The sequence below is a fragment of the Fringilla coelebs genome (genome assembly GCF_963513975.1).
Source record: "Fringilla coelebs genome assembly, chromosome: 21".
NCBI lineage: Eukaryota > Metazoa > Chordata > Aves > Passeriformes > Fringillidae > Fringilla > Fringilla coelebs.
In genome coordinates this window covers 6,861,488-6,873,948 of record NC_140047.1, presented here as the reverse complement: position 1 = coordinate 6,873,948, position 12,461 = coordinate 6,861,488, and the positions used below count along the sequence as shown (strand labels likewise).

The following is a 12,461-nucleotide window of genomic DNA, read 5'->3' as shown; positions in this document are numbered from 1 at the left end:
CAGGGAGAAATCCTGATTCTTTTACAAAGGAAGCAGCAGACCTTGCCCTACATACAAAGTAACATATATATGAAAGGAACAGAGGTCGGGAGATTCCGCTGAAATGCCTCCCTGCTCGGCAGCTCTGCTGAGCCGCCCCATGCCCGTCCCTGCCCGGAGCCCCCCGGGCCCTGCGGCACGGGCTCTGCCCGCTGCCCCGGCCCCTGCATCGCTCCTTCCTCCTCCTCGCCGCATCTCCTGACCTTGGACAGGGCTGGGCAGCCGCGGGAGCCATTGCTGTGCAATGATTCCCGGCGCCGCGGAGCGCCAGGGGCTCCATCCCCCGGGAATGCTCCCCGGGAAATGCCGGGTGGCAGCCCTGAAGGGCCGGCCGGGCACGGCGGGGGCTGTGACCCGCCGGGGATGTTATTTTCCGCCTGTTTGTCCCTCCCCGGGGCGCTGAATGGGATTCCAGCCGCGGGTCGCGCTGCTCAGGAGGGCAGCGGCCGCTCCCTGCCCGCCCGCCCTTCACTAGCGCCGCGCCCCCGCCCTTCGCTCCGCTTCGCTCGACCGAGGCCCGCGGGGAGACCCCGGGCCCGGCTCCGCGGCGTCCCGCGGTAAAGAACCGCCCGGCGGAGCCGCGGAGGGCGAGAGCGAGAGGCGGCCGGGACGCCCGCGGAGGCAGGGCCGGCCTCAGCCTCCCCCGGCTCACCCGCACACCTGTGCCCGGCTGTGCGTGCGGGGCCGGGTGAGCCCGAGCGGGGCGCGGTGAAGGCCGCACGGCGCCCCCCGCCCGCCCTCCGCCCCATCCCCTCACCGGGTCTGTGGGTGCGCAGGGACCTCCCGCCGGCTCCGCGCCCTCCGCCACGGACCGCGCGCGCCGCCCGCACCCGCCTTTTATAGCTCGGCCGGAGGTGACGTCAGCGCCGCAGAGCGGCCCTGCCCGATAGGCGGAATGAGACGAAGACCTTCGGAAAGAATCGGTAAAGGAGCTCGGGGAGGCCACGCCCACCCGAGCTCCGCCGGTGAACGCTGGGGATCCGGAGAGAGCCGAGTGAATCCGGAAAGAGACGAGCAGTTCCGGAGAGACAAAGGTGTTCGGAAAAAACCGAGGGAGAGGGTCCGGAAAGGAACGAGAGGTTTCCGAACGCCCGAGCGGTTCCGGAAAGAGCCGAGCGGAGGAGCAGGGTGCGGAGGGCGTTTGTGCCCTGCAGGGACCGGCCTCGGGCACCACAAAATCACTTTATTAGAGGGGGAATCGGTTCAAATGCCCGCGCAGGGGGTCGGCAGAGGAGTCTCTGCCCCTTTCTGCGGAGTCAGGGTCAGTTAGTTTCAGAGAGTCGAGGTTCTGCGGCTCAGTGAATGTGCAGCATTCAGCCACGGTCACAGCAGCAGCTTCGTTAGTTTTACGTTACATAGATATGTATAATACACACACACACACACATATATTATATATATATATAAAATTTATATGCGGATATATAGGTAAGAGTGGCTTCTTGAAGCACTGTCAGTGTCACCCAGAAGCCTGGCAAGGGCACAGCATCAAAAGGCTGCAAGCGCCTGTCAAGGGAAAGCTATTTCTGAAAAGCTGATGCATAAATTCAAAGGAAAATGAGCCTTTAGCATTAAATCAATGTTTAAAATAGACACATTCTACTCTAAAAAAAATGAAATAATTAGAGATTAGAGGGCTGGAAGGCAGCAAGAACGTTATTGGCTCAAAGTGGTGAGTGGGTTTGATGGCTGTGTGAATTAATAACACTTTATTTGAGTGAAGTACTTAATTGGAAGCACAAGCACTTATGGTGACACTGCATGCCTGGGACTGCCTGGAACTCCTGTCTCCAAGCAGGAGTCTGACTCACACCAACTTTGATGCATCTCATCCTGAAGGCACAGTATTTCCACAGCTGCAATGCTCTGCTTGGTCATATTTGATATAAATGTACATGCAAAACCACCAGGGATATATGCATATGACCTTATTTGCATTGCATCTTAACAGCACCAACTGGCTTAGATCCAAACCTGCTAAAATGACAAAAACAAATCAAACACTCAGCTCAAGCAGCAGATAAAACCTCAAGCTACATCTAAAAACAAATATTGATTCTTATGAAGCACACACATTACTCATTTAGCATTCATATTAGTATTTTTGAAATAGTAGGTATGTGGAATCTCTTTACTGAGGCAGAAAAGGATATCTTGTTTTTTTATAAAAATATATACTTTTATTTACCCCACAAATGTTACAAACCCCAAGTTTCAGTTTTTTTTCTGTCAGCAAAAAAAAAAAAGTAGTATTGTATTTCACAAGTACATCATCAAATTCTTCCTTGGGTCTGGCACAGGCAGACAATTGTTTCTAACAGACAGGACCAATTACTGTCTTGGCAAAGTGAGATTATCTCCATCATAATTATGAAATATGCAATATATAATTAAAACATCTCCACTCAGTATCAAAAAACTTTGTACATTTTCAAGTATACTAATAAAAGTTGCATTGCTTCAGAGTTATCTGGCAGAAAGGACACCAGGAGGACATTTCCAATTTCCCAGAACAATCACAAGGTAACAGTAGTCTGAAGTAGTCAGTTTACAAAATACATAAACCAAATACAAACTTAACTTAGGGTACTAGACAATTTTAAAGACAATGTTAAGGGTTTTACAGGCCTGAATTACAAAGCACATGTTACAACCTCTTCTAAGCAATCTCAAGGACTATATAGAAAATCAAATTCATATTCTCATATGAGAATATGAATTGTTCTACAGCTTCAAACCACGGTGTCTCTAGGAAAAACAAACCCCAGTCTGGTAAAAATAACATTTTCAACTTGCAACAGTATATTGCCAGAATAATTAACCATCTTGTAGAACTCAGAGGTAAATTTTCTTATCTTAGAGGCCAAAACAGTTCAAGGACAACTCACTGTAAATCCAACAGATTTCCCATCTCCCCTATTCATCAAGGAGCTGTGGATTTTCTTGACTGCCCCTTCTCCAACAGAAAAAAACCACAGAATTTTGATTGTTACAGGAGCTCTTCTGGAGCCCCCACAAACCTTCTGGAGCAGTGAGTCTGCCTCCCTTCAACCCAGAGTCCTGCCTTTTGGAGTGAAGTTACATCCAAGGGAGAGAAGAGTCAGCACTGCTCAACCTTCACCAGCCTCACCACAGATTTTAGGTGATTTTGAGACAAACAAGTCCATCAGCATAATTACAGTTGATTTATAAAAGATGTAAGAAATACAAAAATAAATTTCTAGCAGTAATTTTGAGATTGATTATGCTGTTAAGAGTTAATAAAGCTGTGAGGTATTTTCACTTCCAGGAGCCCAACAGCACTGTGCAATTTTTTAGTCCAAGAGTCCTTAACTCCAGAGCCATCAGCACAATGGATTTAAGGCATCTTCCACATGGTTAAACATATGAAGGAAAAGTCTTGAAGTTTCAGTAATTTATTATACAAAAACTTTTAAAGATCTAATGCAAATATTAGCTTTAAGTCTAACAAATAAATCTTCTTGAATTAAACATTAAGGGGAGAGGAAATACAGGTTGATTTATGTTCTCCAAAAGGAAGGTGTCAGAATGCCCTTTGGTAATGGAATTTCCTGTGCACGTAGACATTTCTAATGGAGAGAAAGACAAATAATAAAGATAAATAAATAAAGATAAATATTTATAAAATAAATAAAACAAATAATAAAGATAAAAAATAAAGATAAATATTTTAATTTGGCATCTCTTCTCAGGAATTCTGATGGCTCTTACTATACATTCAAAGCATTGCTAATAAAATGTACCAGTTTAATTATTAAATGAAAGAACAACTTCAAAGCTGTCATGTTTTAATATCATAATCTAAGTCAACATTCACAGAACAATTTAAACAATCAAGTATTTACAGCTTTGCAAGCTTTATTTAAAAAATATGCAGAATGCAATGCTAAACAAACGCTGCAGAAAGCAGGACAAATTGTGACCTCCCCATATATTTAATCAGGACAAGTGCTAAAAACAAGCAGCTACTGATAAGAAACAGCCTTGCCAGAAATGACTCAGCAGAATCCTCCTCAACCTGTGCATCTCCTCTCACTGATCCTCCTTTATAACCAAAATACATTTTCATTGATAAAAATTAGACATGAGGTAAGAAAGCAGAGAGATGTTTGATATCAGAACTATCACTAAGGTAATTCAGTAATTGAAAAGTTACAAAAGATGGGTTAGATCATAGTGAGAGGTCTGGTGGGTGGCAAGCAGTGCCAACCTCATTATCCAAATGATGCATACATTCAGTGATGGGAAAAACAAAACCCAAACCAAAGCACCTGAAAATTAAATTAACAAAAAAAAAACCCAAAACTGCTTTACCTGCACAAAATTCTTCAAACGTGACAAACAGCCCATCTGGCCAGAGCTGGTCACAGCTTCAATCCTGCAGAAATAACAGAAATAACGTTTCAAAATCTATTTAGAAAGTTGGGTTTGATTCACAAGTGGGTGTGGGGGTGGATGGCAGGGATTGGAAAACATGGATGAGTCATTTCAGAGAGAACACCAACATTCCTAACCTCAGATATCATACCTTGGGATATAGGATTTCTGGATAAAGAACATTGTTTTCCAGAACTGAATCCCATACTGCTTCATCAGAGCATTGCCACACACCTGTGATACAGAAAGGCACCAAGTGGAGGTTATAGAATTCAGCTTCAGACTTGCATGAGAGCTGCAATGAACCTGCTCCATACCAACACCTTAATGCTTTACTCAAGACATTTAAAGAAATACACCTACACTAAAACAAGCAAATGCTGTTATGCTACCACAATCATCTTCCTTCCTGTTATATGAATCCTGACATCCTTCATTTCACCCCAGTCTGCCTCCAAAAATAGTTCTCTTTCCTAACACCATTTGCTGGGGCACACTGTGGTCGTGTCCCCACTGTGATTACTGCTGTGTGCAGTGATTCATCACCTTTCTCCACAGTTTACAGGACAAATGTTCCTCTGACTTCACCATTCCTAAGAGAATCCCCCATGGGGTATTTCACTTCCAGTTTCTCATCTGTACTTTTACAGTTCTTTAGAAGCATTTGAAGAGCAGAGAAGCTGCTTGTGTTCAACAGCATTTGTGTCCCCTGACTTTAGCCCTTAACTTTGGCTCTTATTTAGCACAGGCCTATTATCTTAGGAGAGAGGATTAACATCCATCAAGCTCTGATCTTTGCAGCCTGAAAAATCTATCCTGTTTTATGAACTAATTTGGCTGGAACAGCCACAGGACCTCCTTGTCTATTCTAAGTACTGACCTTATTTAAGACCATACAGCTTTTTTTAAAATACCAGAAACCTTAAAGAGAATCAAATACAACAATAGAATTTGTGTTTATAGAAACTTCAGTTTTGAAATCATTCAGCTCCAAAGCTGTATTTGCAAGAACGTGGAAATATTCACGTTCCTTTCTGAAGAGAGAAGAACAAGTTAGAAAAACCTGCTGTGAATCTCACCCCAGCAATGCCTTCAGAACCCAAAAGGGATGTCAACTGGTGACATTTAATTAACAGTTATCCACACCACTTACTTCTAGGAAATCCAAAAGCAGCATAGCTGTCACATCTGCCAGAGGCTCCAGATTCAACATCTGTGCAAGCCAGCGCCATCCATAGCTCAGACCATGAGGATGAGCCTACAAAGCAACAAGAAACTACTGAGCACTTGCTTAATGACTTGTTAAACACAATTATCAAAGCAGACAGTTTTCTGATTGACTTTCCTCTTTATAAAACTTGATCATTGTGAAAACCTAAAGGAAGGTCACACCATTAATTACTTGGCATTGCTTTGTTCATCACGGTTATGATCATTTTCCTTCAAATATATCCTGAGCTAGTTTAAATTCAGCACACCTCAACTACAAAACAGGCTTCCAAAACATTTAATAGACTCCTGGGATAGTAACAAGGTCTAAGTATAATGCCACATACATACCCCTTGTCTGTTTCCATAAGGCCAGCGGAGCTGAATGATGGCAGCATAGAGACGAATCATTCCTGACATCCTTTTAAGAAAATGATCTTGTTCTTCCACTTTAGAATCATGAACTTCATATCCAAGCATCCTTAGTATGAGAAAACATTCTAGTTTTAGTACAGCTAAACACACTCACTTGAGTCCCTGCAGCTTTCAGCTTACTTGAAGTCAATTATACTGAGAATAGGGAATTTTCAAAAACATGCAAGAATTATTGAAAGGTTGATTATTACCCTCTGGATCATATGTTCCACCATTTGGTGAGGTACAGGAACAGGTCACAGAGAAGCTGTGGCTGCCCCATCCAAGAAAATGCCCAAGGACTGGCTGGATGGGGCTCTGAGCAACCTGGTCTAGAGGAAGGTGTCCCTGCCACGGCAGGGGGTTGGAACAAGATGGTTTTTACACAAGTGTGAGTGAACCTCCAGAGTCAATGCCTGTGTGCTCAGGGATGGGGGAAAGTGGAGCTCACTCAGAATAGTCTTCACCCTTGCAGAGTTCATGCAGAAAAAGTCCAGTAGTAAATTTACCTCTGATACTCTTCCATAGAAGTCCCTTCTTTCCGAGCAGGGTAAAATGGCACAGAATATGGGCACTTTTTGTGCAGATGAGCTAAAAAGATGTCTCCAACTCGAGGGTGTAATTCCCAGATTCCTGAGAGCACCACAGCAATTGGGAAAGCTGAATCATGGTGAAAAGATACTTCTCCTTCCCCATGTCTCTGGAGGGTAGAAAAGGAAAGTCAGCCACCACTCCTTCAAGTAATTTCTCACACCAAAAAAAAACTCCTAATTTTTGCAGTTAGCCTTTACTAAAGAATCTGAACGTTTCCATGGCTATGAACCAAGGATAGAAAAGCTGATGAAGCCACATATCCTCAGCTCCCACAGAGGATGACAATAAACTCTGGTTCAGGATAGAAAAATGGGATTAGGAAACACAGGCTGCACAGATATTCTCAACCCAAAGAATCACTTTCAAATATTTAAAAATTAGTCACAGTTTTGCTCCATGGGCTAATTTTTGCATGCATTTGTTCCTGCAGGGAGGAAAGTTTCAAACAGCCCAAATTTTACAAATAAAGACAAGAGAAAAATACTGCCAACTTCAAAAAACAACTTAAACTTCATTTCTTGAGAGGCGCTAACAAGAAAGCAGGGATTGAAGTTTGCCTCTTGAGCCTTAGTGTTGGGGTTTTTTGTCCCCCAAATTCTGCTAAGATATTAGGTTTGAGCCTATATATAGTTTTGTGGTACACCATAAATTAACTATCAAACTATTGTCCACAACACTGTACCCACCCAGTTCAAAATATGTAAGATGTAAGCCTGAAATTTAAAAGAGTTTTTCCTCCCAGAAGAAATAAAATAAGGGTTGGAAGTGAAAGAGAAACTAAGAAATTTTTTCACTGCATTCACACAGGCAAACTGAACACCCAATGATTTTGTTCTTCATAGCTGAAGAGACAGTTCAGTGTCCAAAAGCATCTCCTAGAGCACTGGCTACTTGTGCCACCCCAAAAAAGAGATTTCCTCACCACAAACTTCTCTGCAAGTTTGTAGCAAACAAACTCCAGCCCCTGTGGATGCTGAGTCACGGACACCGTTTGTCCTTCAGTCTGAACAGGCTTCCCAGACAGCAGGTTATTGATCTTGTCAAACACCTCTCTCAGCTTAGAGCCTGCAAGTACATAAGGAATGTATGGAGACACAAGATAAGGGAACAGCAGACAAGTCTTACCAAGAACACATCAAGCTCACCAACACCAGACCCACATCCCAAAGGGCACCTCTGCTCCATCTGATTAATCAAACTTAATCCTGATGAAGAAAGATGCTTCTGAGGGAAGCAACAGGCCTTCCTGCACAAGCAAGCTATCCTGCACAGATAGCTGACCTGCACACAGCCTTTCTTCTACAGGAACACTTTATATGCTTGTGCCCTCATAAAATCTTTAAAGCAAAAGGAATTTCAGTGGGATTGAGCTCTTGGTCTTTTCCTGACCTGATATACTAGAGATCTGGCTCACAGGGATTGTAGCAGCTTTCTGCAAGTTTGTTTTTATCTTCTTCACCTGGAGAACAAACAAACAAACAAACAACCTTAAAATCCTTTCCAAACAAGTATATATCTATAATAGTTTGGATGAGCAGAGTGGTAACAGAGGCTGCTACAATAGAGTTTTTAATTTTTTTAATGAAAACTATCCTGTTTACCCTAGAAAATAAGATAATCTCTCTTCAACAGTATTAATAATTTGTTCATACCTCAGTGTTGCTTTTGCAGTTTGCAATTTCACTGAAAGCAGCAACACATTGCTCAGCAGCATCCTGAAGCTGCTGGTACCACTTCATGATACTTTCTTCTGTTTTAACCTGAAGTCCTATTATTAAAAAAAAAAATTATAACTAAAAAAGATCTAAACCTCTAGTGAGAAAACTAATTTTAAAAAAAGGTAAGTCAAAGGAATAAAAAACATTTTTTAAAAAAGCCTAACCAACCTTCCTTCTGCTGCTTTTTCCCCGACTGCTGTGCAGGGGCAGGAGTCTGACTCTTCATCTGCTCTTTTTTCTCCAACTCTTTCTGCTTTTGTTTCTTTTCATCTTCATCTTTCCTCTTCTTTTCTTCTAGAGCTGCAGTGATTTCCTGCTGCATGCTGGATATCAACCCTCGCATCTCCTGCAGGGCTCGTTCAGTGCTGGCCACATCTGCTTGAGTTGGGAACCCTCTCTGCCACAAAACATGAGAGGTAACACAGCATTAACCTTTGGTTCCAGTGTCAGAGGGCCATCAGCAAGCACAAGGAGCCTTTGAAGCATTTGTCTTCAGATAATCTGGGAGCTAACTACATATTTTATCCCCATCTCCTTTATTTGTACATAACATTGGTCATAATATTTGTATATAATGCAAGTCCACGACTAAATCTCCTAAGATCTTGGACAACAAAAATTAAGAATACACTTGGACAAGTGCAAGTGAACTCCACTGCAAAGCCTTGACAGCTCCCTTCTGCTGAAAGCCAGCTGTGACAAGCTGGAACACAGAATTAGCCTTATTAGTGCTTTATTTTTCAAGACTTGTATCCCATCCTAGAAAGAAAAAATGTCAAGGAAAGCCAGCTTCTGCAGAAAAGCTCATGAGGAGAGAAGAATCATAAGATGTTCAGTATTTAACAATTCATGAACCAGTCCACTGTCACAGAGGGAACTTTACAGCACCAAGAGTTTACAGCAATTTAATTTGAATCTTTCTCCTGCAGAAGTTCTCATGCATTTTGATAAGCCATTTTCAAGAGAACAGCTGAAGTGCCTGAGGAAAGAATTCCCCTTTGAAATTGGGTGCTTCATAGGATGAATATCTAGAAACATTGCTGTGACATCTTATTTAGGAGCCTCATGACAAGGTACCTTTGAAGCCAACTACAGAGAGTTTTATGAAGGAATGACAGCCCAAGTTAAAACTCCAGAGCCTGTACCTCGCTCGTGCTGCGGATGAGCCCTGACACCAGTCCGCAGATCTGGTTGCCACGATTGCTGTAGGCAGACAGATCGATTCTGGGCAAGTCTTTGTGTCTGTAGTTGGGATCAATCTGCTGGTTCAGCTGCAGCAGCTCCTCCTGGATGGAATAAAGGCGACGCAGCCTCTCCTGGCCCTCCTCCTTGCGCAAACGTTCCAGCTCTTCCTGGCGCTGCCTCTGCTGCTCTGCCTCACGCAATTTTAGGTTCAATATCTGGAGAGACAAAGACACAAGAGCCATAAAATACTTCAATAACTCCAGTTGTACAGTTCCTTCCCGGTCTGATGGCTCCAGCTTTACAGGGCCTTTCTGTTCCCAAGACACAAGTGCCTTTATGGCATTTCCACACTGCAGCAGGTGCCCAGGATAGCACCAGAAAATCCATCCTCCCTTCAGAGTGTCATGAAAATACAAATAAATCAACTGGCCTTTCTAGTTCCCACCCAGCAGTCAAGGTCTTTTAAGAAAGACAATTCTTAAGAATCTCAGACCTTTGCTCTATGTCGGTGTTCTTCCTTCAACTTCTCTTGCTGCCCCTGAGCCTCCTTTGAGCTACAATACACATAAAGACAGAAAAACTGTATTCAAGACATCCAGGAGACAAAACACAAACCAACACACAGGAAGCTATTGTTAAAACAAGCTAAAGCAATTTAGCTATCACAAATGTTGCCTTTTTCTAACCAGTGAAACCTCAACAATAGCCAGACATCTACTCTGACAGCCAAATTCTAACAGGATAGTTAATGTAAGACAAACAGCAGGTGAAATTTCCAACCACAAGTGACTAGCACAGAATTGTCAGAACAGGAATTAATCTGCACTTTGATTAAATGCTATAAAATTCTAGTGATATCAGAGGTAACCTCACCTCTTCTCCATTACTTCTTGCAACTCTTGGAATTCCTGATGCCGCTTCAGCTCCCTCAGTTCATCAAAGCGCTTCAGCTGCTCGCTGGCCTGGGCATAGGCTGCCCTCACCATCTGCTCCTGCTCCTCCTGCCGCTGTCTCAGCCTCTCCTGCATTACAAAGAGGCACCAAAGGTACTCACTGAACTATGTGGACAGAAGAAAACACAAACTAAACTGCCCAACATTTAAAACTTGCTGTCCGTGCACTGTGACCTCTGACTATGGATCTCTCCTGGGATTCACAACCACCCCCTAAATCACTTTTTCTTACCTTTGCTTTCAGCCTGTGCATCTCTTCATACATCCGAATGCAGCCTTCAACTTTTGCAACTTTAGATGACAGAACTGCTGGAACAACTTCATGATTTGTTTCCAGGAGACTAAGATGATCATTTTCCTGCACAGTCAGCATAAAAGCAAAATCAGCAACTAAGCACAGGATCACCAACTCATGGAGGAAAACAGAAAAAGCAAGTCTCTTAAACTATTATTTGCTCAGCTTCCTACCCTTCTGTCTTGTAAAATAGAGTCAGAATACATGTAAGTCACTCAAAGACTCCAGAGAACCCAGTGTGGTTACTCATAGAGTTTTACAACAGCCCTGACCCTCCTCTGTGACCTTATGGACAAATCCTGTGCTGCTAATCCATAACAAAACAGAGCTCCAACTATTTTCCTAAGTTATGGTGAAAAATGGAGTTTGCTTTGAGTCTACTGTGAAACATTTTACTATGAAAATCTGGTTATTACTAATTTTATCATCACCTGTTCATACTATAAAAAAATTAAAATGAAGGATGTTTTCCCAATAAATTAACAGAGCACAAACCAGCCTCGATCTGACAATTTATGACAGCAAGTTAGGACTTTTTTTTTTCTCACAGCCCCTCCATAAACATACGGATTATAATCAGAAAGCTACCTTGGTCTCACTGGGCTCTGTAGATGAAGGTGGTGACGAGCTGCGGTGGCTGCCAGGCGGGATCTTCTCGGCAGATGCCCGCTTTGGGAGGGGGGTGGATTGTTTGGGCGTTGAAGTCCCGGAGGGTGTGATTTCCTGGGCTAATTGCCCACTAAGGCTGTCCAGCACCCAGCCGCAGTAAGGGGAGAGCTCAACGGGGGCCACACATCCTTCCAAGGCAGCCTCGAGAGAAAACATTCTCCGTGAACGCGGCACAGCTTTCATTTCAATAAAACTTCAACACACCATGAGCACATCTGCACAGTTAGGTGCTGCTTTATCATCGCAACTCCGTATCACATTTAACCCTTTTTTCTGCTGTCTTTTCAACACTTTTTCCGGACTATCTTAATTTCGCAGGACATTTGAACCGCCTCGGATCAGCCCCGCTCCCTGACCCCGCGCTCCCGAGCCTGGTCTGGGGGTATTTGAAGCCCTCAGTGTCACCGGGATGAGCGGTCGCTGTTTCCCAGCGGGCACGGTCGGCTCCCAGGGCGCGCCCTCACCTCATCCTCCTGCCAGTGGCTGCAGTAGCTCAGCCGGCCCTTGCTGGAGAGGCGCAGGGCCTCCAGAGTGTCGAAGCGGAGCTGCCACGACTCCATGACGATCGTGCACTGCCCCAGGGGCTCCCTCACGGCCCGCGGCGTCCCTCACGGCCGGGCCGGCCCCATCCCGCCCCTTCCGGGCCGCGATGGCCGCATGCGCCGCGTGCCGGCGGGAAGGGCGGTGCCGCCCCCTGGCGGAGAGGCGGGGCCCGGCCCGAGGCCGCGGGTTCGAGTCCCGCCCCCGGCAGCGGTGCGCTAAGGAAAACAGCCGCGGGTTCACCGATTTCCCACTTATTCTGTGCGTTCTTGGCCAGGGAGGGCCGGAGCTGCCTTGGGCTGCAGAAGCAGAGGGAGGACTCCACCCGTGAACCACAGAAATAGTTTGGAATTCAGCTGCCTGCACCAACAGCCCCGGGCGGGATGTGTTTGCTTTTCCAAACTCACACACAACACCTGAAGAGGAAATCCCCACCATAACCAATTA

The 12,461-nt window shown here is 44.6% G+C and overlaps 2 protein-coding genes across 5 annotated transcripts in view; both read right to left on the bottom strand.

Annotated features, from left to right (window-relative positions):
• Nucleotides 1-867, bottom strand: part of SPTAN1 (spectrin alpha, non-erythrocytic 1) — a 45,690-nt gene extending 44,823 nt beyond the window's left edge. For 2 of the 4 annotated variants that reach the window (XM_084219652.1, XM_084219655.1), the window contains exon 1: nucleotides 797-867. The gene's annotated coding sequence lies outside the window, so the exon portion shown is untranslated. The remainder of the gene's footprint in view (nucleotides 1-796) is intronic. The other 2 variants (XM_084219654.1, XM_084219653.1) reach the window with 2 other exon arrangements.
• A 1,368-nt stretch (nucleotides 868-2,235) lies between these two features.
• GLE1 (GLE1 RNA export mediator) lies at nucleotides 2,236-12,076 on the bottom strand. Its single transcript, XM_084219745.1, has 16 exons — nucleotides 11,939-12,076; nucleotides 11,394-11,615; nucleotides 10,743-10,868; nucleotides 10,431-10,579; nucleotides 10,051-10,111; nucleotides 9,518-9,772; nucleotides 8,541-8,769; nucleotides 8,307-8,422; nucleotides 8,044-8,113; nucleotides 7,577-7,719; nucleotides 6,570-6,760; nucleotides 5,998-6,127; nucleotides 5,591-5,695; nucleotides 4,589-4,671; nucleotides 4,375-4,438; nucleotides 2,236-3,629 (listed from the first exon to the last, which is right to left on the bottom strand). Exons 1-16 carry the CDS (start codon nucleotides 12,032-12,034, stop codon nucleotides 3,561-3,563), a joined length of 2,109 nt encoding a protein of 702 aa, XP_084075871.1. The 5' UTR covers nucleotides 12,035-12,076; the 3' UTR covers nucleotides 2,236-3,560.
• Between the last annotated feature and the right edge of the window lie 385 nt (nucleotides 12,077-12,461).